Genomic DNA, 25,212 nt, shown 5'->3' with positions numbered 1-25,212 from the left:
AATGTGTCAAAATTTCATCATACTGTATGCCGATGACTGGAAGCATGTAAACTGTTTAACGGCGAAAGTTTCTCCACTACTAATTATGCTATAACTAGCAGTTTGTAATAATAATACAAATGTGACCTAACACACAATGGAGATAAAGCTGAATTAATTTTCTCTGTGATTTTGTCATATATACTTTCTAACAGCACTGTCTTTGTGCATGTTCCAGGGTTTCCTAGTAATATGGAATCCACAACCTTGCAAGATGAAATGTGAAGAATGTGGTACGCAATAAAAATCACCTACCTCCTCTGAAGACCTACATGTGTATTACTTATTAGTTAATTTTGTGGATGTTCATTAAGATGTCAACATTTCATTAGAAATTGTGGTAACATTAAAAGGAACAGAAAATAACTCAGACGATTCCATGAACTGTGGTCCAAACTAGATTGTCGTGCTAACTAAAATAGAGAACAAAGAGAGAGTACATTCCAAGCCCGAAGATAACATGTACAGTAATAGCTTTCAGTGACACAGAAAAAGCAGTGGATTTTTTGGTTAACCAAAGGAGGGAAAAATGCTTAAACTTAACTGTGCGCAAGGCCAGTTTTGTTTCTTCAAATCAGAATATGAACTGTGAAATGGAGTAAAGATTTACACAAAGAACAAAATGTGGTGTCACCGCCAGACACCACACTTGCAAGGTGGTAGCCTTTAAATCGGCCGCAGTCCGTTAGTATATGTCGGACCCGCGTGTCGCCACTATCAGTGATTGCAGACCGAGCGCCGCCACACGGCAGCTCTAGAGAGTCTTCCTAGCACTCGCCCAGTTGTACAGTCGACTTTGCTAGCGATGGTTCACTGACAAAATACGTTCTCATTTGCCGAGATGATAGTTAGCATAGCCTTCAGCTACGTCATTTGCTACGACCTAGCAAGGCGCCATGTTCAGTTGCTATTGATATTGTAAATATCAACATTAATGGATTAAAGGTAAGTATTCCACAAGCTACATCCTTTTTTCTAAAGTCTAAATTCCTTGTCCTGTTCCAGACCTCACGCCAGCCTGCGTGAGCTTAAACGCGTGCCTTTCGGCTTCCTCTCAATTTAGTGGGTTGGTCTCCTGCCAATCCACAACACAAAATATGTGCCAAAATGAAGCTCACAAAAGCAGGAAAGAAAAACCATTCCAAATATTTAGAACTGCTTGTGACAGTCAATGCACGTTTACTGAGGGAGGTCTACAAAACTGGGACTCTTTATTGCAAGTGAGATAAACAGCATTCCTTGACATGGTTAAACATACTCGTGAAATTATACAGAAAAGGATGTAGCAAAATTATGAAGTTTACCTCAAGCAAATGTGTACAGGAGCTGTTGTTGGGGGGGTTGTTTTTGGGAAGGAGACCAGACAGCGAGGTCAGCGGTCTCAACGGATTAGGGAAGGACGGGGAAGGAAATCGGCCGTGCCCTTTGAAAGGAACCATCCCGACATTTGCCTGGAGCAATTTAGGGAAATCACGGAAAACCTAAATCAGGATGGCCGGACGCGGGATTGAACCGTCGTCCTCCCGAATGCGAGTCCAGTGTCTAACCACTGCGCCACCTCGCTCGGTGTACAGGAGCTGTCATTAAAGTGTAATAGTACAAAGAAATTTGTAGTGGACATGAAGGCGAAGCTTCTCGTTATCCTCTAAAATTTTTTGTACAAAGCCAATTAGTCAGGTTTTGTGCAAGAGCTGTATCCAATCCGCACTTTATCATTTCAAGTGATGAGAGAGTCACTTGTGCATTCGATGAATGCCACCACGTGTGTATACAGCACTGCCAGTGATATGCATCACTGGTTTTTGCCTGTCTTCAGAAATATTAAGCCAAGTTAGGACCAAAAATTAACACACGACTATTCAATTGCAAAAATACTGTAATCGACATAGCGAAACCTGGAAAAATAGGAGAGAATAATTTTCAGTGTTACATGTGAAACATATTACCACTATTTGCAGAAAATAATTCAGTGCTGTTGTTGGACTCTTGGCCTGAACATAATGGACTCTTGGCCTGAACATAACAACTGCTCTGTCTTTAGGAGGACAATAAAAAATCATTAATACAATTGGGATTCCACCCAGGGCTAATAGTTTGATAAGCCTCTCAATAAAAAATATTTCAGCAGTGTAAAGCAATTTTCAGAAAGTTGTCAAACAAAATAATTTCCAATAGTTCTTTGTCATTTCAAGTTTACCAGCTGAACTGTATTATTAAACTTCAAACTATTTCTGCATTGTCAGTTTGCATCGGCACATTTTATGAATTTGATTAAGTATGCCTGGCATGCAATACAATATGCAGAATGCTCATGATCACTTGTTATTCCATTCCAGTTCTGTCTAAATAAAACAAGTAATGACTATGAAGTACCTGAGTACATTGATTTTTCTGTTAACAGTTGTGCCTGATGTAAGGAAAATGTTATGCAGCACAATATGCACAACAACACCCATGACCATTTCTTATTCCATTCCACTTCTGTCTAAATACAACTAGTAATGACTGAAATAATTGAATGCACTTGTTTTTTAGTTAAATGATGTGCCTGGTGTGAGGAAAATGTTTGTTTTCTGCATGTAGTAAGACTTCGCATTTTTGTGACGACAAAGTGCTGTTTCATTGGTAAAATATACATTATTGAAAATTTTAAGAATGGCACAACTTGAATTATTACAAAATATTTAATGTCAATAAAGTTTAAAGTCCCAACTAATGGAAGTCATCTGTAACGTAACATCATACATTCACTTTGTTTTCTTTCCTCTGGTACTCACTTGTGTAACAATTACATATGCAAAAGTTTAGCTGTCGATATGAACTGCAAGTTGTTCAAAAAATTAATGACTGTGGACATTTTTGGTATAGTTTAACTGCTTAAAATTTGCATGTGTGCACTTTAGTATGCTTGCTACCCAGCGCTATGTTCTTTTGCCATGGCTACATCTGCTTATTCGTTGTTTGTGAGCAAGGCAGAAAGGGCTGTACTAACTGCTGTTATAAGTGGTTCTTGACGCAGAAAAATAAATAACTTTAACTTTTCTTTTTAAATTCATGCAGTGCACCTTAGCAGCTAAAATTCTGACATTTCATTTCTTTTGGTGAATTCTTCCTGCGTGGAAAATTTCAGGACAGGTTTCAAGTTGTCAGATTGGACCATTCCACTGTCAGTTCATTCTTCACTTCAACTACACACAGAAAGCGTTCAGCTATGTAATGTAACTTTTATGATATTCTATATTCCATTGTAATAATGTCATACGTTTGAAAGCAGTAGTTTACTAATATTGTTAAATGGCAGTTATTGAAGCTGAATTTGCATTTGGACTTTTCCCTCAAGGCTGTGGTTCAAGTATGATCTTAAAATGGCATGTAATTTCCTGTGTAAAGAACTATGGCCCTAGGTATGACATCAAACAAAAATACCTATCTAAAACAAACACTATTTCTGTACCACTTGCAGTCACCTCCCTCACATTTTCCAGCACTTTTGCTCAATCTATGAGGTGTTTTTGAGATGTCTTCAGTGCAGTGCCTTAATTAAACTTCATAGGATACAAGAATGAAAACCCCCAAATACATCACATTAGCCTTGCCAATATGTTCGTTTGCTCCCAGCAGCCAATCACAGAACAGGATACTCAGCAGTACGCAAATATCAGTGTCTTCACATAACGATATTCCAAAGAATTTAAATTACCTTGCACGAGTAGTACGACAGCCTCTTATAGAATCAAGTTCATTGGTTTTATCAACTCATAACATAACCTGGATCTTGGGCGAAGTTACAGATAGTGCAGTCAACAAAATGTCATACACGAAATATAAAATATAATGTTGAAATGTTCCATTTTCCCACCAGAAACATATTGCTGAAATCGCATATCCTGTGCTGTGACTGGCTGATGTAAGCAAACAGCGTAGGACCCATACTGATTTATGTGCTTATGAATTAACAGTGCAATATTTGGTGGATTTTGTATTTACACTTAACATCTTACGAAAATATGCTGTTTAACTGATACACTGCATTACAGATCTCTCCACAATGTGATCTTTTATTTATTTATTCCACAAAAATATCAAGAAATGTAATATCACAGAATAAAACTGTTACTTCTTCTTCATTTTAAATTGCTTCATTAATGTGAGAAATGGAACTGTGATGAAACCACCAAGTTTTTGATGAATTTGAAGGGACAAATAATTCAGGCTGAGGTAAAGGAAACACTGAAACACACCTGGGTTGTGCCTTCAAACTAGAGTAACAATTCTCATGGCCGCAATCAATTTCAAGTCTGTGGTAACAGCTCAAGGTTCATGCTTGAAGTGTAGCATAATAATGATGAACAAATAGTCTGTTATGTACATGTGAAATAGTAGATCTCAGCCATTAGATAATCCTAAAGGATATAAACCCATTCATAATTTAGTTGAACAGCAATTGTCAGGTAGTCTAGACACTGTCAAATATCAGTTGTGTGCCAATTTGTCTTTAGTGTTCAAATATTCTAGTTGCTCCCCCCACCCCCCCCCCCCCCCCCCACCCAAACAGAATTAAAATAACAAATCTATCAAGTAAATGTTGTTCAAATATCAGGTGGTCATTAATCAGCAAGACTCCCTTTCTTACAACTTTGTTCATTACAAAGATATGAGTAGCTTATTTTCCTTTTTTTATACCACCCTATAATTTTTTATTCAGTGATCCTCTCCTACTCAAGACCTGTTCAAAAATGTACCACAGTGCACAAAGGAAAATCCAGGGTGGAATAATGACAATATGAAAAGGATTTCTACTTTCTGTATGTTGGTGTACTCACACAAATCTTCAACTGCAGATGATTGACTGAATGACTGAAATGCACTCTCCATGTGTTTTCATTTGTTTACTGATAATGACTGAGTGTGGATGAGTTATGTTATCCCAGATACCTGCACTATGTGCTAGCACATGAGAGTCAAAGTAAATTTTGTGTTACATTTTTAGTAATGTCATGTTTACATGTATGGTACACTGGGATATGTTTTTGAACAGGTCTTGATGTGAAGTTGTGAATTATCAAATAAAATAATACAGGGTGCTATTTAAAAAAGACATATTACTTTCATGTCTTTAAAACAAAGTAAGTTTCTAGCGAGGCAATCATGCTTGTTAATGTCTCCATAGAAACTAAACAACATTTGCTCATGCCATTTTTTATTCTGCTTCCCTCTTTCCTGATGAAGCAACCGTTGGTTGCAAAAGTTTGAATTTTGTGTGTATGTTTGTGTTTATTTGTGTGTCTATCGACCTGCCAGCACTTTCGTTTGGTAAGTCAGATCATCTTTGTTTTTAGATATATTTTTCCCACGTGGAATGTTTCCCTGATGTGACTTACCAAACGAAAGTGCTGGCAGGTTGATAGACACAAACAAACACAAACATACACACAAAATTCAAGCTTTCGCAACCAACGGTTGCTTCATCAGGAAAGAGGGAAGGAGAGGGAAAGACAAAAGGATGTGGGTTTTAAGGGAGAGGGTAAGGAGTCATTCCAATCCCGGGAGCAGAAAGACTTACATAGGGGGAAAAAAGGACAGGTATAAACTCGCACACACACACATATCCATCCGCACATACACAGTCACAAGCAGACATTTGTAAACCCAAAGAGTTTGGGCAGAGATGTCAGTCGAGGCGGAAGTACAGAGGCAAAAATGTTGTTGAAAGACAGGTGAGGTATGAGTGGCGGCAACTTGAAATTAGCGGAGGTTGAGGCCTGGATCAGACTCTGAATGCGGCTCTCCAGCAGGGATACAACTTCCTCAAATCCTGCCCTGAAATGAGATCCATCCTTCATGAAATCCTCCCCACTCCACCAAGAGTGTCTTTCTGCCGTCCACCTAACCTTCGTAATCTCTTAGTTCATCCCTATGAAATCCCCAAACCACCTTCCCTACCCTCTGGCTCCTACCCTTGTAACCGCCCCTGGTGTAAAACCTGTCCCATGCACCCTCCCACCACCACATACTCCAGTCCTGTAACCCGGAAGGTGTACACAATCAAAGGCAGAGCCATGTGTGAAAGCACCCACGTGATTTACCAACTGACCTGCCTACACTGTAAAGCATTCTATGTGGGAATGACCAGCAACAAACTGTCCATTCGCATGAATGGACACAGGCAGGCAGTATTTGTTGGTAATGAGGATCACCCTGTGGCTTAACATGCCTTGGTGCACGGCCAGCACATCTTGGCACAGTGTTACACCGTCCGGGTTATCTGGATACTTCCCACTAACACCAACCTGTCAGAACTCCGGAGATGGGAACTTGCCCTTCAGTATATCCTCTCTTCTCGTTATCCACCAGGCCTCAACCTCCGCTAATTTCAAGTTGCCGCCACTCATACCTACCTGTCTTTCAACAACATCTTTGCCTCTGTTCTTCCGCCTCGACTGACATCTCTTTCCGTTTACAAATGTCTGCTTGTGACTGTGTATGTGCGGATGGATATGTGTGTGTGTGTGTGCGCGAGTGTATACCTGTCCTTTTTTTCCCCCTAAGGTAAGTCTTTCCGCTCCCGGAATTGGAATGACTCCTTACCCTCTCCCTTAAAACCCACATCCTTTTGTCTTTCCCTCTCCTTCCCTCTTTCCTGATGAAGCAACCGTTGGTTGTGAAAGCTTGAATTTTGTGTGTACGGTTGTGTGTCTATCAACCTGCAAGCGCTTTCGTTTGGTAAGTCACATCATCTTTGTTTTTAGATATATTTTTCCCACGTGGAATGTTTCCCTCTATATTTTCGTCAGACTATTGTGAGCCTCATTTACACTCCTTTTAATACATTTACACGCAGTTTTTCGAAACTTCCCTGAATTTCTCCACCCTTTAACGTGATTTGGAGGCAAAACAACCACCTACCCTTTGTGCACATCATTGTTTACCAACCTAAGTTCACCACAGGATCAACAAAGCTGACACGTTTCACATCATTACAAAGTGTCGTATTCATGATCTATGGAACAAGTATTAATCTAATCTAATCTAATCAGCTTTAACCAACACTTTTTTGACTTTTTTCACACCAGATCTCCAGTTGCTTTCTAGTTCACCTTTATCTCTCCCCATATATTTTTATTTTCATTTCAGCCTCATGTTACGCTTTCCACCTTCTAATACCATGTCACCCTCACAACATCCCCATAACGACACCATTAAGTTTTATTTACATTCCCTCCACAAACATGCCTTCGCCCTAGCCAGATTACACTCCCATATTTTATTTACTCAGGCTTGTCTGACATTTGGCATTACCTGCAAAGGCCTCACACTTAAAGTCCCCGTCTCTGGCTGTAACCCTTCTTTCCATCAGTCCCTATACCACAATCCAAACTGAACAATCCATAGCTCTCAGCTGCCTAATCCTTCGCCTACACATCAACTCAGCCAATGAACACACCCGTCAACTCCTATCTTTAATAAAAGTCCTCAATCTTTCCTCTCCCACATCCACACCGGCTGTTCAGAGCATCCTCCTACAGGCCAACCGCAAATTAGAACAGCATGCCACCCTCCACCTCAAAAAACTATCCAATCTCCTGGTTTCCCACCTCCGGAAAGGCAACTCACTCACCCTCCACAACCTTTCCGACAAACCTCAACCTCCTCTCATTGCACACAGACCCAGTCTCTCCCATCTTCTCAATCTCCCACTTGCAGCTCCAATCCCCCCAAAACCTCAAAATTCTAATCAACACAATCTGGAACCACAACATCCCAATTCAGTAGTTAACCTTTCCTCCAAACCTCTCTCCCAATCCGAAACCTCTGTCCTATCCAAAGGCCTCACCTTCAGCCCTACTCCTAGATTCAACCAAACAGCTCCCGTCAAAGATTTACTGTCCTACACTCGTACTCTCTGCTGGAAATATCACTTTGCCACGAAGAAAAATAATCCTAATCCTACTCCTAATGATCCAACTCCACAAGACACTATCCAAATTGAACCCTGCCTGGAACAGTTCCGTCCTCCGTCACAGCGGTACCCACCTCCTCCACGAAATCACCCTCTCCAAACCTTCCAGGAATTTCTCACTTCCAGCCTTGCCTCTCAATCCTTCTTGAAAAACCTTCATCCTACTCCCAACATCACCACAGCTGAAGCCTAGGCTATCTGTGATCTGAAGGCTGACCGATCCATCACATTCTTCCGGCGGACAAGGGTTCCATGACAGTGGTACTTGATCGTCGGGAGTATGTGGCTGAGGGACTGCGTCAGCTTTCAGACAACACCACATACAAAGTTTGCCAAGGTAATCCCATTCCTGATGTCCAGGCGGAGCATCAAGGAATCCTCAGAACCTTAGGCCCCCTACAAAACCTTTTACCTGACTCCATCAACCTCCTGACCCCACTGACACCCCGCACCCCTACCTTCTTCCTAAAATTCACAAACCCAATCATCCCGGCCGCCCCATTGTAGCTGGTTACCAAGCCCCCACAGAATATATCTCTGCCTACGTAGATCAACACCTTCAACCCATTACATGCAGTCTCCCATCCTTCATCAAAGACACCAACCACTTTCTCGAACGCCTGGAATCCTTACCCAATCTGTTACCCCCAGAAACCATCCTTGTAACCATTGATGCCACTTCCTTATACACAAATATCCTGCACGTCCAGGGCCTCACTGCGATGGAGCACTTCCTTTCATGCCGATCACTTGCCACCCTACCTAAAACCTCTTTCCTCATTACCTTAGCCAGCTTCATCCTAACTCACAACTTCTTCACTTTCGAAGGCCAGACATACCAACAATTAAAGGGAACAGCCATGGGTACCAGGATGGCCCCCTCGTATGCCAACCTATTTATGGGTCACTTAGAGGAAGCCTTCTTGGTTACCCAGGCCTGCCAACCCAAGTTTGGTACAGACTTATTGATGACATCTTCATGATCTGGACTCACAGTGAAGAAAAACTTCAGAATTTCCTCTCCAACCTCAACTCCTTTGGTTCCATCAGATTCACCTGGTCCTACTCCAAATCCCATGCCACTTTCCTCGACGTTGACCTCCATCTGTCCAATGGCCAGCTTCACATATCCGTCCACATCAAACCCACCAACAAGCAACAGTGTCTCCATTATGACAGCTGCCACCCATTCCATATCAAACGGTCCCTTCCCTACAGCCTAGGTCTTTGTGGCAAATGAATCTGCTCCAGTCCAGAATCCCTGAACCATTACACCAACAACCTGAAAACAGCTTTCGCATCCCGCAACTACCCTCCCGACCTGGTACAGAAGCAAATAACCAGAGCCACTTCCTCATCCCCCCAAACCCAGAACCTCCCGCAGAAGAACCCCAAAAGTGCCCCACTTGGGACAGGATACTTTCCGGGACTGGATCAGACTGTGAATGTGGCCCTCCAGCAGGGATACGATTTCCTCAAATCCTGCCCCGAAATGAGATCCATCCTTCACGAAATCCTCCCCACTCCTCCAAGAGTGTCTTTCGGCTGCCCACCTAACCTTCTTAACCTCTTAGTTCATCCCTATGAAATCCCCAAACCACCTTCCCTACCTTCTGGCTCCTACCCTTGTAACCGCCTCCGGTGTAAAACCTGTCCCATGCACCCTCCCACAACCTACTCCAGTTATGTAACCCGGAAGGTGTACACGATCAAAGGCAGAGCCACGTGTGAAAGCACCCACGTGATTTACCAACTGACCTGCCTACACTGTGAAGCTTTCTATGTGGGAATGACCAGCAACAAACTGTCCATTCGCATGAATGGACACAGGCAGACAGTATTTGTTGGTAATGAGGATCACCCTGTGGCTAAACATGCCTTGGTGCACGGCCAGCACATCTTGGCACAGTGTTACACCATCCGGGTTATCTGGATACTTCCCACTGACACCAACCTATCAGAACTCCGGAGATGGGAACTTCCCCTTCAATATATCCTCTCTTCCCGTTACCCACCAGGCCTCAACCTCCGCTAATTTCAAGTTGCCGCCACTCATACCTCACCTGTCATTCAAGAATATCTTTGCCTCTGTACTTCCGCCTTGACTGATATCTCTGCCCAAACTCTTTGCCTTTACATATGTCTGCTTGTGTCTGTATATGTGCAGATGTGTGTGTGTCTGTGTGTGTGTGTGTGTGTGTGTGTGTGTGCGCGCCCACGCGCGAGTGTATACCTGTCCCTTTTTCCCCCCAAGGTAAGTCTTTCCACTCCCGGGATTGGAATGGCTCCTTACCCTCTCCCTTAAAACCCACATCCTTTCGTCTTTCCCTCTCCTTCTCTCTTTCCTGATGAAGCAACCGTGGGTTGCGAAAGCTTGAAATTTGTGTGTGTGTGTGTGTGTGTGTGTGTGTGTGTGTGCGTGTGTGTGTGTGTGTGTGTGTGTGTGTGTGTTTGTTATTATCTCTATCAACGTACCAACGCTCTTGTTTGGTAAGTTACAGAATCTTTGTTTTTATATATATTTTTCCCACGTGGAATGTTTCCCCCTATAGAGTGAGGTGTTTATGGATTGGCAGCACAATGTCTCAAAAAGTAACTTATAAGTTATGATAATGCTACCTTTTGAAAACTTTTGAGTGTACAGTGGCAGAGTTTTGTTTCTTTTTTTTACTTTAATTGATCAGGTTTAATAGGTTTAACCTAAATTTCTTATTTTTTTTTCTCAATACTGAAAATATGTGATAATGATGTCAATAAATATAATGTAATTAACACAGGCATATTTCTGTTTTCAATGTTGTTGTTGTGGTCTTCATTTTATGTCACCTCTACTTCGACCATCATCAGTTAGTTTGCTGCCCAAATACCAAAACTCATCTACTACTTTAAGTTTCTCATTTCCTACTCTAATCCCCTCAACATCACCTGATTTAATTCAATTACATTCCATTACCCTTGTTTCGCTTTTGTTGATGTTCATCTTATATCCTTCTTTCAAGACACTGTCCGTCCCGTTCAATTGCTCTTCCAAGTCCTTTGTTGTCTCTGATAGAACTACAATGCTACTGGCAAACCTCAAAGTGTTTATTTCTTCTCAATGGATTTTAATTCCTATTCCAAATTTATCTTTTGTTACCTTTATTGCTTGCTCAACATACAGATTCAATAACATCAGAGTAGGCTAAACCCTCTCTCACTTCCTTCTCAACCACTGCTTCCCTTTTGTGCACCTCAACTCTTATAACTGCCATCTGGTTTCTGTACAAACTGTAAATAACCTTTTGCTCCCTATATTTCACCCCTGCCACCTTCAGAATTTGAAAGACAGTATTCCCGTCAGCAGTTTTCAATATAAACCTGTAAAACAACGAACTAAAACAAAAAGGAAGTATACACAGTACTTCAAAAATAAGATGTCAATCAAAATTGCAAGTGAAAACACCACCATATTTAGCGCAAAATATCACCAAATTTGGCAAAAAAAATTAACACCAAATTTGGCAAAAAAATTAACACAAAATTTGGCAAAAAATAACACAAATTTGGCAAAAAACCTAACATTTAGCAAAAAAAAAAAAAAAATATTGAAATTGGCAAGAAATAACACCAAAATCAGCCATATAATAAAATGTTTTTTTCCTGTCCCTGCCAACAACTTGTTCAGCACTTATGCTATACACAATGTTCACCTTCCAATTAATATTCTTCTTGGTAGCTATCTTGTAATTCCATACTTATATTATCATCTGTACTAGCTCTGGCTAGGGCTTCGTATTCTGGAGTACTGGGGCTACAAATTGTGAAGCTGTTTTCTATCATTGCTGAACTAATTTTTCTCTGACTGTTACCAACAACTGAAGTAGTATGTTAAACAATAAATTTGTAACTGTGTAAAATATATTCAACTGTTTCCAAGGATGTATTCTGCCAGCTCCTGTCTCTTTCCCCACCTCAACCACTTGCACAAATTTCTTGCAGCTCACCTAAACAGTGACCATGTCAAGAATGTCATATTAAACAAAGATCTTTTTACAGGAGACTCAAATGATAACTTAACTGCATAGTCATCAATAAAAGGTAAAGTTTCTTTTCATCACAGCTCTCATTCTGAGTCCCAACACATAAGGCATTCCAATAATTTTTATGAAAACTTCCGGACGTATAACAACAATACCGCACAGTAACTTTTTCCACTATCTTACCAAAACCTAAAACCACTTCTCTGAGAATTCAGTTGCCAAATATGCCTGCATTATGTTTCTTAATACACCTAAATCCAACCAGTCATCATTTCAATTGACAACCATCTTTCACTGTTCAAAGTAAACAGCAGGTCATTCCAGATGACACCCAACTCCTATAGTTGGAGTCATGTATGATGGCAGTTGAGTTTAGGCTTTTTCTGTGCATCTACGTCACACATTCTCTGAAAGCCAATGAGAATTCAGTAGTGTCCTGAGCACTCTGATCTGAATGCCATAGTTTATGCGAGCATTAAAAGTTATCATAGTAGTGCATTTTTATTCCACTTGTTGCGAGTTGTCATCACTGATGATGGTGGTAAGTGACGCACTCTGCATAAGCAACCGAGAGACATAATTTTCTTCAAGCAGAAAGCACGCGTATTTCCATACCACAACTGTCGCTTGAAATCGACAGTAATAATGCAATCCATGCCTTGAATGTGCGAACCGCCATCGTTCATGGATCGGACTATAGTTTTCAAAGAAATCTCTCTTCTTTCTCTTTCATACTTTTGACATGTCTCAGCTCTATGAATTCTACAGATCCAATCAACTTAGCCCAATTCTTTTGGGAATCTCTTCAACAGCTGAAGGTTTCCTTTCTACTTTCTTCCTATTTTCTTTGCCATTTATGAACCACTCTTATAATCTCTTTTTGTTGCTTATCTAAGGTATCTGTCCATCTATAAAATTGACATCTGCCTCTATTGGGCAGCAAGCTTTTTATTTTATAACAAAAAGCAATTGTCATATTTAAATATATTTTTTCCATTTTTCATTGGGAACTGATTGGTAAGTTGCAGATGTAAAAGACTCTCTACATAACAAGAGCGTGACTAAAACATTTATCACATCCCACATCTTTTTACAGATGACTTGATCATGTCAAAGTCTTTCTCCTGTTAGGTGTCCTAATCCTACAATCATCATCATTATCACAGTCTGGAAGAGCAAACTGCTTGTAAATTCATGAGCATATAGCACACATGTAGTTTAACATGATACTATAACTAGGATTGATAGGATATTAGCTCAATGAGACAAGGAGAAAAGCAGTTGTCTTTCTTCAAGGTGCCATCTCACGATTTGTACACAATGATTTAAGGAGCTGAACAAAACCTGAATCAAGATGGTCAGGTAGAGATCTGAATCGAAAATTGAATCCTTACTCATTTTCACAATCATTACAACTATACACTCTAAAATACATGTCTAAACTGCACCATTTGGAAATTGCAATGTACATTAAAATTTACTACAGTAGGTCCCAAACAATGTGGTAAGATCTCACAATAACCCACTTTATTTTGTACCACTTGACTTAAGTTACTAGTAACACCAAACGGTTACAGTGGGGTAGAACTTTATGTGAAAAAACCTCAAGAAATTATGTAACACATATCAATTATTCTTTTACATACCTGTATGTCAAATGGCAATGAATTTCCAATGAAACTTGTGAACCCTTTGTCAACAGACTGTTCATCTTGTATTACAACAGTCTTACTGGGCTGCGAATTAGAAGTACAGTCGTTCAGAAAACTGTTAGTGGGCAGCTCTGGAATCAAGACAAAGGAAAAAAATTAACAATCTTTTGATAGTAGAATGTTACAGACATCCAAATGTTGGCTAGTAATTTCATTAACACATAAATCTACTAATAAAATTATATTAATTTTTACAGAACTACTGACTGTTACACAATCCATTTATCTAATTACACATTAAAAGAATACAATGAAATTACAAAAATGCAGGCAGTGCAGTATATGGCACTACAAATAAATTTAAGTTGTACTCTGACAAGCAGAAGCTATGAAGTTTCTCACACAAGAGTAACTGCAACTTGTCACTTCCTACATTTATATTCAATGTTAACAAATTAACCCTCTCAGAAATGCTTTTCCTGCTATTGCCAGTTTGCATTTTATATACTGTTTATTTCTGCCACTGTTAGTTATTTTCCTGTCAAAATAGCAAAACTCTTCCATTACTTTTACTGTCTCATTTCCTAATCTAATTCCTTCAGTCTTCATTTAATTTGACTATAAAATAATGCTCTACTTCTGTTTTTGTTAATGTTAATTTATCTGATGAGGAGACGTCCCCAGTGGTGGGATCAACTTTTTGAAACAATCTACACAATGGTACGTCCAAGGAATCACAGCCTGCAGCCTCTCACCCTTGTGGATCCTTGTTTGCAGGTGATCGACGAAAAAAGAAAATTTCAGTATTTTGTTGATGCTCTATAACTACTAAAAATAGCATTAATGTACAGATTGGTTGCATAGTGTAATGGTTACGGTACTGATACATGCAAAAGACTGTGGATTCAAATCTTGTCAGGCATTTCGAAATTTTTTATTTTTAATTCTTTATGGAAATGACTTTGACCATTATTTTTATTCAATTAATTGGTTTAAATGTAATTTTCTTTTGTATTCCTCTATCGTGTCGTCTTAGTCAACATATGAAATACAAATTTGCTCTCTTTTTCTTCCTATCAATCTTTTCCCACTTGTAATTCTTGTCCATGTGGTTTTGATTATTTTTATGTGTTAACATCAATTTAATTTCTTCTATTTTTATCGTCTACATTCATGTTAATGATTCATTATTTCTATTTCTCACTTTGCTTGAATTTCATTTTTCTTATATCCCAGCTTCCGTTTAAACCATCATCCTTGTTATTTTGTCTATGTTCCAATAAGAATTTATGTTTTGAATTTCTGTATGATGACTGTTTTCCAAAATGATATACATCTTGTAACAAAAATACATTCCTGACTCTATTGCATGGTCCATATAAATAGATAATTTCATCTTTTGTTTTTTTAACCCACAGATCACCATTTTCAAATGTTTAAACATCATGATAAATAAATCAAAATAATTAAATTGTTTTTTTTCACACACAGATCACCACTTTCAAATGTTTAAACATCATGATGAATACATAAAAATAATTGAATTCAAATACACAAAGAATCAAAGTGGAAAAGAATGATACGAAGGAAAAACAAGAGCAAATGAGGAAGTTAATATGTTGACTAAAATGTGACAAAGAAATATAAATTTAAAATGTGTGTAAACATAGTAATCAGAGTTATTTCCATAAAGATTTAGAACTAAAAAAATTCAAAATACCTGACAAGATTTAACCCTCACAATCTTTTGCTTATGAGATCATCACCTTAACCATTACACTACATACACAATCCGTAAATACATATTATTATTAAGTCCATAGACTATCATGAGAAATTCTGATTCCCCCCAGACGAGGGACCACCAGGCAGAGTGGCTGCAGTGTACGATTCTTTGGACCCTAACTGACATCGCCGTACAGATTGTTTCAAAAAGACAATCCCACAGCTGGGGACCTCTCCTTGTGAGACACTATCCATTTCTTCATGGCAGATTAAAACTGTGTGCTGGACCGACACTCAAACTCAGTACCTTTGCCTTTTGCGGACAAGTGCTCTACCATCGGAGTTACCTAAGCACGACTCACGATCCGTCCTCACAACTTTAGTTTTGGCAGTACCTCACCTCCTCGTCCTCACTGCGAGCATGGGCCCGCGAAATGCAAAGGTCTTGAGTTCGAGTCTTGGTCCGGCACATAGTTTTAATCTTCCACAAAGTTTCATATCAGCACACACACCACTGCAAAGTGAAAATTTCATTCTGGGAACTGTCCATTTCATTCAACTTATCTTCCAAGTCCTTTGCCATCTTTGGCAGAACTGCAATGTTATCGGCACACCTCAAAGTTTTTTATTTAATATTTATTTATTCAATCGATTATTCCCCTTTAGGAGAGTGACTGAAATTGAATTCATGATTTTATTTTTCGATGTTTCCCCCTTCCTCTTCCAGAAACTCTTCGTCCTCCCACAATGTTCTCTCTTCTATTTGTCTGTCCACTTTTTACCAGGTTGTTGCATTGTTTTTTGCCCGAACTTCACATTCACGATTTTACTCTGGCACTTGTTGCGGTCTTCGAAATTTTCTATGTTTATCTGTTGCATGTCCCTCTGGATCTGCTTTAGGCACTCCGTGCTGCATTAACTCTTTGTTATGATGTCGAGTAGTTTCTTTCCTGGTCTGGTGTTCTCCATCCTGTATATGTGTGTGTAGAACTTTTCTCAGCGTTTCCTGATTTATTTATTTATTTATTCCTCCTTTAATTTTAATTTCTTAGGTTACACTGCAACCCTGTTTCACTACCTTCTCAGCTACAGCTTATCATGCATGTCCTCCACCTCTTATAACTGCAGTCGGGTTTCTGTATAGGGGTGGTCATACTGCTTTAATTATCACCTTGAAAAAAATCAAGCTACAACCTTGAAACTTGGTGATGGCATTGGTTCTTCTCTACATACTCACCCACCAATGTGAAAATTTTTTTACAAACAATGAATGTCTTGGTGGACAATGAATCTGCATTTTGGCTGTCCAAGAAACTTTCCACCTTGAAAACCATCCTGTCATCACTCTGGAAATACCAACCAAGCAACTGTTTCTTCATCTTAGGAAAGAAGTATAAGTCACTGGGTGCTATGTTAGGAGAATATGGAGGGTGATGCAAAATCTGATAGCCAAAAGAAGAACCAGTGTGCATTAACCATTCCCTTTGAAGAATGAGCTGGGGCATTATCCTGGAACAGGAACACCCCCTCCGATTGCTTCCTGCAATGCTTTGTTCTGACAACCTTCAGGAAACACATCCACTGATTTTGGTAGTATACTCCAGTGACGGTATGTCCGTCAAAAGCATGATCTCTTATCTCTACACCATGTAAATCCCAAAAAAACATTCAGCATCACCTTGCTGAATGATGGTCTTCCCCATTCTCAGTAAACATGAATCCACATGTTTACTTTGCTCCTTTGTCTCGTGGTCATAATGGCACACCAAGCATTTGTTTATAGTGATTATAAATTATTCTGAACTGATGTGACACAGATGCAACATTTTTGCTGCTACCTTGGTTCAACAGGTCTTGGTGTAAGTAGTTGTGGAACATATCACGTGGTGACCTGTGTCATGTACAAAATGTCGTACTAGACCTTGTAAACTTATCCATGACCGATTTGTACAAAATTTTTCAGTACTGCTTCAATTGTGACATGCTGCTCTTCAAGCAGCATGGCCTCTTCACAGGCAGACGGGTTGCCACTTCATTCTCCATCATTCAGACTTGGTTAACCAGGAAGAGTGTCTGCACCACCTAACCTCTGTGTAATATGCATTTCCACCAACTCAGCATGTACTATGAAGGTGTCGTTCCCTTCATATGCAGAAAATGAATCGCCACACGATATTCCACTTTATCAAATTATTGCGCCACTTTGATTTAGTTCCTCTACAAGTATGCCACAGTACTGCTGTGTGGGAATTTCAATATGTACTGAGACTGCAGACATGTACCTGCAAACAAACAAACAATTAATGACATGACACAAGGAAAAGGCAACCACTCATCTAGAATGGACTGATGCACAGAGCACAGTAATATATAACAGAAAACAGCATTCACACCAGTTTTCGAGCATTAGCTCTTTTTTTCAGCAATAGCACATACTTTGACACAAACAACCACACAGAAATTCACACACACATTCCCTTGGCCACATCAAAAGTCCAGCTATAGGCAAGTGGTTGTCTTTCCCTCATGCATACTGCTCCAACCAGTAATTCTGATTATTGGTAAAAAATTATTTACATAAATTTATTGTTTCAAGGTGATGACTAGAATTTTGTGACCACCCCTCGTACAAGTTATAGATAATCAGAAAGTCAATGAGTTTTTTCAAAAAAATGGCTCTGAGCACTATGGGACTCAACATCTTAGGTCATAAGTCCCCTAGAACTTAGAACCACTTAAACCTAACTAACCTAAGGACATCACACACACCCATGCCCGAGGCAGGATTCGAACTTGCGACCGTAGCAGTCCTGCGGTTCCGGACTGCAGCACTGAGTTTTTTCAAACAGATGTTATAAATGTACATTTCCCCTTCTTAAATCTTTCTTCTAGGTTTAACACTAGGACCGCCGAGTGGTCAATTTGACCACATTACATGTAAATTTGAAAACAGATTATTTAAAGATTGTTGTGCGTCACTCCCCAGATTTATTCTTAGCACTCATCAACAATGTACTAAATATGTTGGTTACTGAAGTTTATTCACATTGTTTGAATTTAAAAGCTCAACAAAGCAATATGTCATTTATTGTTTGCTATTGGGTTTCGCATAAACATTTGAGTACTGGTCTCAGAGCAGTAGACATGGCTCAGATGTCACAGCGATACAAACCACGGCCACGGCCACTTTCAGATGAAGAAATTGTAACACTTTTGTACGAATCAGATGCTGAAAATGATCCTGAAGTTGAGGACCTTGTGGAAGATTCTACAGATGAAGATTACCAACCTGTCGCTAATGTGGATAGTGACAGCTCCGAGACTGAATATGAAGGTAATTTACATTCACTTATATTATTATTATTATTATTATTATTGTTATTGTTACTATATGAATAATGATCACTATTATAACAGAGCTGACACTTCTACTGCTACTTCTGTTACTGCTATTTTATTGTGTGGTATGTTATCTTTATAATGAGTTGTAGCTTTCTAATTGTCTCTTTCCTCGCGCAGTTGCTGAACCAGGACCAAGCAGTAATATAAACAATGCCAGGGAAGGACCTACCCTGGGTAAAAAAATAACTGCACCTCTTGTAAGTGGACCAATACAGAATCGACGTAGAAGAGGAGAACGAAGTGAGGGTTCACTTCCAGAACCTGGGGAAGGATGGGATCACGGAGTGGACTGAAGCAGACTTCCGTTTTACTAATCCAGTTAGGATAGGTCAATAGAATATATTGAAAGAAACACAGGGACCTACTCCACATGCAAAGCAGCACATCTCAAATCATAATGCTTCGAGTGCCTGGCGCCTTTTAGTTGATCAATCAATGTTGAAACACATAAAGAAATGCACAGAAGCAGAGGTACAACGGCTTCTTGGAAATGATTCCTGGAGTTTGAATTTGGAAGAATTAGATGCATTTGTTGCTTTATTATATGTTTGTGGTGCACTAGGTGCCAGATGTATTGAAGTAGATGAGTTGTAGTCGAAAAAGTGGGGAGCCCCATTTATCACTGACACAATGAGCAGAAACAGGTTTCGAGAAATTTTGAAATATCTGCGTTTTGATGAAAAAAATACACGGTCGGAACGTTTGAAAAGTGACAAATTTGCGCTTATATCAACTACTTGCATGCAGCTTTACTGTATGGTTAAATGATGATGGCGTTCTTTTGGGTAAAATATTCCGGAAGTAAAATAGTCCCCCCTTCGGATCTCTGGGCAGAGACTACTTAGGAGGACGTCGTTATCAGGAAAAAGAAAACTGGCATTCTACGGATCGGAGATCCCTTAATCGAGTAGGTAGGTTAGAAAATTTAAAAAGGGAAATGGATAGGTTAAAGTTAGATATAGTAGGAATTAGTGAAGTTCGCTGGCAGGAGGAACAAGACTTTTGGTCACGCGAATACAGGGTTATAAATACAAAATCAAATAGGGGTAATGCAGGAGTCAGATTAATAATGAATAAAAAATAGGAGTGCGGGTAAGCTACTACAAACAGCACAGTGAACGCATTATTGTGGCCAAGATAGACACGAAGCCCACGCCTTCTACAGTAGTAAAAGTTTATATGCCAACTAGCTCTGCAGATGACGAAGAAATTGAAGAAATGTATGATGAAATAAAAGAAATTATTCAGATAGTGAAGGGAGACGAAAATTTAATAGTCATGGGTGACTGGAATTCGGTAGTAGGAAAAGGGAGAGAAGGAAACGTAGTAGGTGAATATGGATTGGGGTTAAAAAATGAAAGAGGAAGCCGCCTGGTAGAATTTTGCACAGAGCACAACTTAATCATAGCTAACACTTGGTTCAAGAATCATAAAAGAAGGTTGTATACAGGGAAGAAGCGCGGAGATACTGACAGGTTTCAGACAGATTATACAGGGTGTTACAAAAAGGTACGGCCAAACTTTCAGGAAACACTCCTCACAAACAAAGAAAGAAAATATGTTATGTGGACATGTGTCCAGAAACACTTACTTTCCATGTTAGAGCTCATTTTATTACTTCTCTTCAAATCGCATTAATCATGGAATGGAAACACACAGCAACAGAACGTACCAGCGTGACTCCAAACACTTTGTTACAGGAAATGTTCAAAATGTCCTCCGTTAGCGAGGATACATGCATCCACCCTCCATCGCATGGAATCCCTGATGCGCTGATGCGGCCCTGGAGAATGCCGTATTGTATCACAGCCGTCCACAATACGGGCATGAAGAGTCTCTACATTTGGTACCGGGGTTGCGTAGACAAGAGCTTTCAAATGCAACCATAAATGAAATTCAAGAAGGTTGAGGTCAGGAGAGCGTGGAGGCCATGGAATTGGTCCGCCTCTACCAATCCATCGGTCACCGAATCTGTTGTTGAGAAGCGTACAAACACTTCGACTGAAATGTGCAGGAGCTCCATCATGCATGAGCCACATGTTGCCACTTGTAAAGGCACATGTTCTAGCAGCACAGGTAGAGTATCCCGTACGAAATCATGATAACGTGCTCCATTGAGCGTAGGTGGAAGAACATGGGGCCCAACCAAGACATCACCAACAATGCCTGCCCAAACGTTCACAGAAAATCTGTGTTGATGACGTGATTGCACAATTGCGTGCGGATTCTCATCAGCCCACACATGTTGATAGTGAAAATTTACAGTTTGATCATGTTGGAATGAAGCCTCATCTGTAAAGAGAACATTTGCACTGAAATGAGGATTGACACATTGCTGGATGAACCATTCGCAGTAGTGTACCCAAACAGCTGCTGATAGTGCCTGCTCATGCTGTACATGTTACGGAAACAACTGGTTCTCCCGTAGCACTCTCCATACAGTGACGTGGTCAACGTTACCTTGAACAGCAGCAACTTCTCTGACGCTGACATTAGGGTTATCGTCAACTGCACGAAGAATTGCCTCGTCCATTGCAGGTGTCCTCGTCGTTCTAGGTCTTGCCCAGTCGCGAGTCATAGGCTGGAATGTTCCGTGTTCCCTAAGACGCCGATCAATTGCTTCGAACGTCTTCCTGTCGGGACACCTTCGTTCTGGAAATCTGTCTCGATACAAACGTACCGCGCCACGGCTATTGCCCCATGCTAATCCATACATCAAATGGGCACCTGCCAACTCTGCATTTGTAAACATTGCACTGACTGCAAAACCACGTTCGTGATGAACACTAACCTGTTGATGCTACGTACTGATGTGCTTGATGCTAGTACTGTAGAACAATGAGTCACATGTCAACACAAGCACCGAAGTCAACATTACCTTCCTTCTATTGGGTCAACTGGCGGTGAATCGAGGAAGTACAGTACATACTGATGAAACTAAAATGAGCTCTAACATGGAAATTAAGCGTTTCCGGACACATATCCACATAACATCTTTTCTTTATTTGCGTGTGAGGAATGTTTCCTGAAAGTTTCGCCGTATCTTTTTGTAACACCTTGTATAATGATAAGACAAGAGATTTAGGAACCAGGTTTTAAACTGTAAGACATTTCCAGGGGCAGATGTGGACTCTGACCACAATCTATTGGTTACGAACTGTAGATTAAAACTGAAGAAACTGCAAAAAGGTGGGAATTTAAGGAGATGGGACCTGGGTAAACTGACTAAACCAGAGGTTGTACAGAGTTTCAGGGAGAGCATAAGGGAACAATTGACAGGAATGGGGGAAAGAAACACAGTTGAAGAGGAATGGGTAGCTTTGAGAGATGAAGTAGTGAAGGCAGCAGAGGATCAAGTAGGTAAAAAGACAAGGGTTAGTAGAAATCCTTGGGTAACAGAAGAAATATTGAATTTAATTGATGAAAGGAGAAAATATAAAAATGCAATAAATGAAGCAGGCAAAAAGGAATACAAACATCTCAAAAATGAGACCGACGGAAGTGCAAAATGGCTAAGCAGGGATGTCTAGAGGACAAATGTAAGGATGTAGAGGCTTATCTCACTAGGGGTAAGATAGATACCGCCTACAGGAAAATTAAAGAGACCTTTGGAGAGAAGAGAACCACTTGTATGAATGTCAAGAGCTCAGATGGAAACCCAGTTCTAAGCAAAGAAGGGAAAGCAGATAGGTGGAAGGAGTATATAGAGGGTCTATACAAGGGTGACGTACTTGAGGACAATATTATGGAAATGGAAGAGGATGTAGATGAAGATGAAATGGGAGATATGATACTGCGTGAAGCGTTGACAGAGCACTGAAAGACCTGAGTTGAAACAAGGCCCCGGGAGTAGACACCATTCCATTAGAACTACTGATGGCCTTGGGAGAGCCAGTCCTGACAAAACTCTACCATCTGGTGAGCAAGATGTATGAGACAGGCGAAATACCCTCAGACTTCAAGAAGAATATAATAATTCCAATTCCAAAGAAAGCAGGTGCTGACAGATGTGAAAATTACCGAACAATCAGTTTAATAACTCACGGCCTCAAAATACTAACACAAATTCTTTACAGACGAATGGAAAAACTGGTAGAAGCCGACCGTGGGGAAGATCAGTTTGGATTCCGTAGAAATGTTGGAACACGTGAGGCAATACTGACCCTACGACTTATCTTAGAAGCTAGATTAAGGAAACCTACGTTAGAAGCTAGATTAAGGAAAGGCAAACCTACGTTTCTAGCATTTGTAGACTTAGAGAAAGCTTTTGACAATGTTGATTGGAATACTCTCTTTCAAATTCTGAAGGTGGCAAGGGTAAAATACAGGGAGCGAAAGGCTATTTACAATTTGTACAGAAACCAGATGGCAGTTGTAAGAGTCGAGGTGCATGAAAGGGAAGCAGTGGTTGGGAAGGGAGTGAGACAGGGTTGTAGCCTCTCCCCGATGTTATTCAATCTGTATATTGAGCTAGCAGTGAAGGAAACAAAAGAAAAATTCAGAGTAGGTATTAAAATCCAAGGAGAAGAAATAAAAACTTTGAGGTTCGCCGATGACATTATAATTCTGTCAGACAGAGCAAAGGACTTAGAAGAGCAGTTGAACGGAATGGATAGTGTCTTGAAAGGAGAATATAAGATGAACATCAACAAAAGCAAAACGAAGATAATGGAATGCAGTCGAATTAAGTCAAGTGATGCTCATGGAATTAGATTAGGAAATGTGATACTTACAGTAGTGAAGGAGTTTTGCTATTTGGGGAGCAAAATAACTCATGATCATTGAAGTAGAGAGGATATAAAATGTAGACTGGCAATGGCAAGGAAAGTGTTTCTGAAGAAGGGAAATTTGTTAACATCGAGTATAGATTTAAGTGTCAGGAAGTCGTTTCTGAAAATATTTATATGGAGCGTAGCCATGTATGGAAGTGAAACATGGACGATAAGTAGTTTGGACAAGAAGCGAATAGAAGCTTTCGAAATGTGGTGCTACAGAAGAATGCTGAAGATTAGATGGGTAGATCATAGAACTAACAAGGAGGTATTGAATAGGATTGGGGAGAAGTTTGGGGCACAACTTGACTAGAAGAAGGGATCGGTTGGTAGGACATGTTCTGAGGCATCAAGGGATCACCAATTTAGTATTGGAGGGCAGCGTGGAGGGTAAAAATCGTAGAGGGAGACCAAGAGATGAATACACTAAACAGATTCAGAAGGACGTGGGTTGCAGTAGGTACTAGGAGATGAAGAAGCTTGCACAGGATAGAGTAGCATGGAGAGCTGCATCAAACCAGTCTCAGGACTGAAGACCATAACAACAACATCAACTACTTGAAACCATTTTATAGAAAACTGTCAGTTGAATTACATACCTGGATTAAATGTCACTGAGGACGAACAACTTTTCCCCAGCAGAATCAGGTGTCCATATTTGCAATATATGCCAAATAAGCCTGATAAATTCGGAATCAAATTCTGGCTTCTAGCAGATGTAGAAACAAAATATCTTTGTAATGGGTTCCCTTATGTAGGAAAGAACGAACAGAGGGCACCTAACGGGAAACTTCCAGAACAAGTAGTAATGAAGTTGGTAGCTCCATATCGCAATAAGGGGCAAAATGTGACTACTGATAATTTTTTCACTTCAGTCACACTTGGGGAGAGACTGGAAAAAGAGAAAACTAGTCTTGTCAGCACTATTAATTGTGCAAAAAAAGGAATTCTGAACACTATAAAAAAAAATGAAAACTCCTCTTTATATGTCTGTTCTCTTGAAAAGGGAAGGTGGTGCTCTGACTGTTTACCAAGGGAAAAAGAACAAAAATGTTCTTCTGTATAGCACCACGCACACAGATGTTGAAATACAAAATAATTCGAAACACCTTCCCAAAACAGTGAGCTTCTACAATAGCACAAAATTTGCTGTAGATGTCGAGGAAATATTCTGTCCGCTCTGGTACTCGTCGATGGCCTGTACACGTGTTTCACAATATCCTTGATTTAGCAACCATCAACGCATGGATCATTTTCAAGCTAGTGACGGGGATCAAAATAAGTAGGAGGAATTTCATCCTAAATGTAGCAGAAGAATCACGTAGAGCCTATATGGAAACCAGAAATCAGGAAAGGATGCCAACGGATGGAAAAGAAAAGGAAGAAAAGGACGATGGTGATGAAGAAAGAGGAGAAGCGAAAATTCCTGCGAAAGTAAGAAAACTATGCCAAACAAGGAAAAGCAGAAACAAGACAAATGAAGTGTGCAGTAAATGCAAGAGATATGTTTGTGGGCCGTGTACATATAAAGTAATAAAGACAGTAGTTTGTAATGCTTGTAAGTAGGATTAGGTACTATACATGGTCATATTTTATGATTTGTCTTTCTCTTAATAAATTCATGGGTACTTAGTTTCTCCAGT

At 39.9% G+C, this 25,212-nt stretch overlaps 1 protein-coding gene across 2 annotated transcripts in view; it reads right to left on the bottom strand.

Moving 5' to 3' along the window:
- The window catches only part of LOC124615947, a 166,290-nt gene that overhangs the window by 23,671 nt on the left and 117,407 nt on the right, over positions 1 to 25,212 (bottom strand). For both annotated transcript variants that reach the window (XM_047144147.1, XM_047144148.1), the window contains exon 7: positions 13,665 to 13,801. In XM_047144147.1, coding sequence (XP_047000103.1) covers positions 13,665 to 13,801 — 137 coding nt within the window. The remainder of the gene's footprint in view (positions 1 to 13,664; positions 13,802 to 25,212) is intronic.

Source organism: Schistocerca americana, chromosome 5 (genome assembly GCF_021461395.2).
Source record: "Schistocerca americana isolate TAMUIC-IGC-003095 chromosome 5, iqSchAmer2.1, whole genome shotgun sequence".
Taxonomy (NCBI): domain Eukaryota; kingdom Metazoa; phylum Arthropoda; class Insecta; order Orthoptera; family Acrididae; genus Schistocerca; species Schistocerca americana.
The sequence above is the reverse complement of the archived record's forward strand: the minus strand, read 5'-3'. Positions and strand labels throughout refer to the sequence as shown.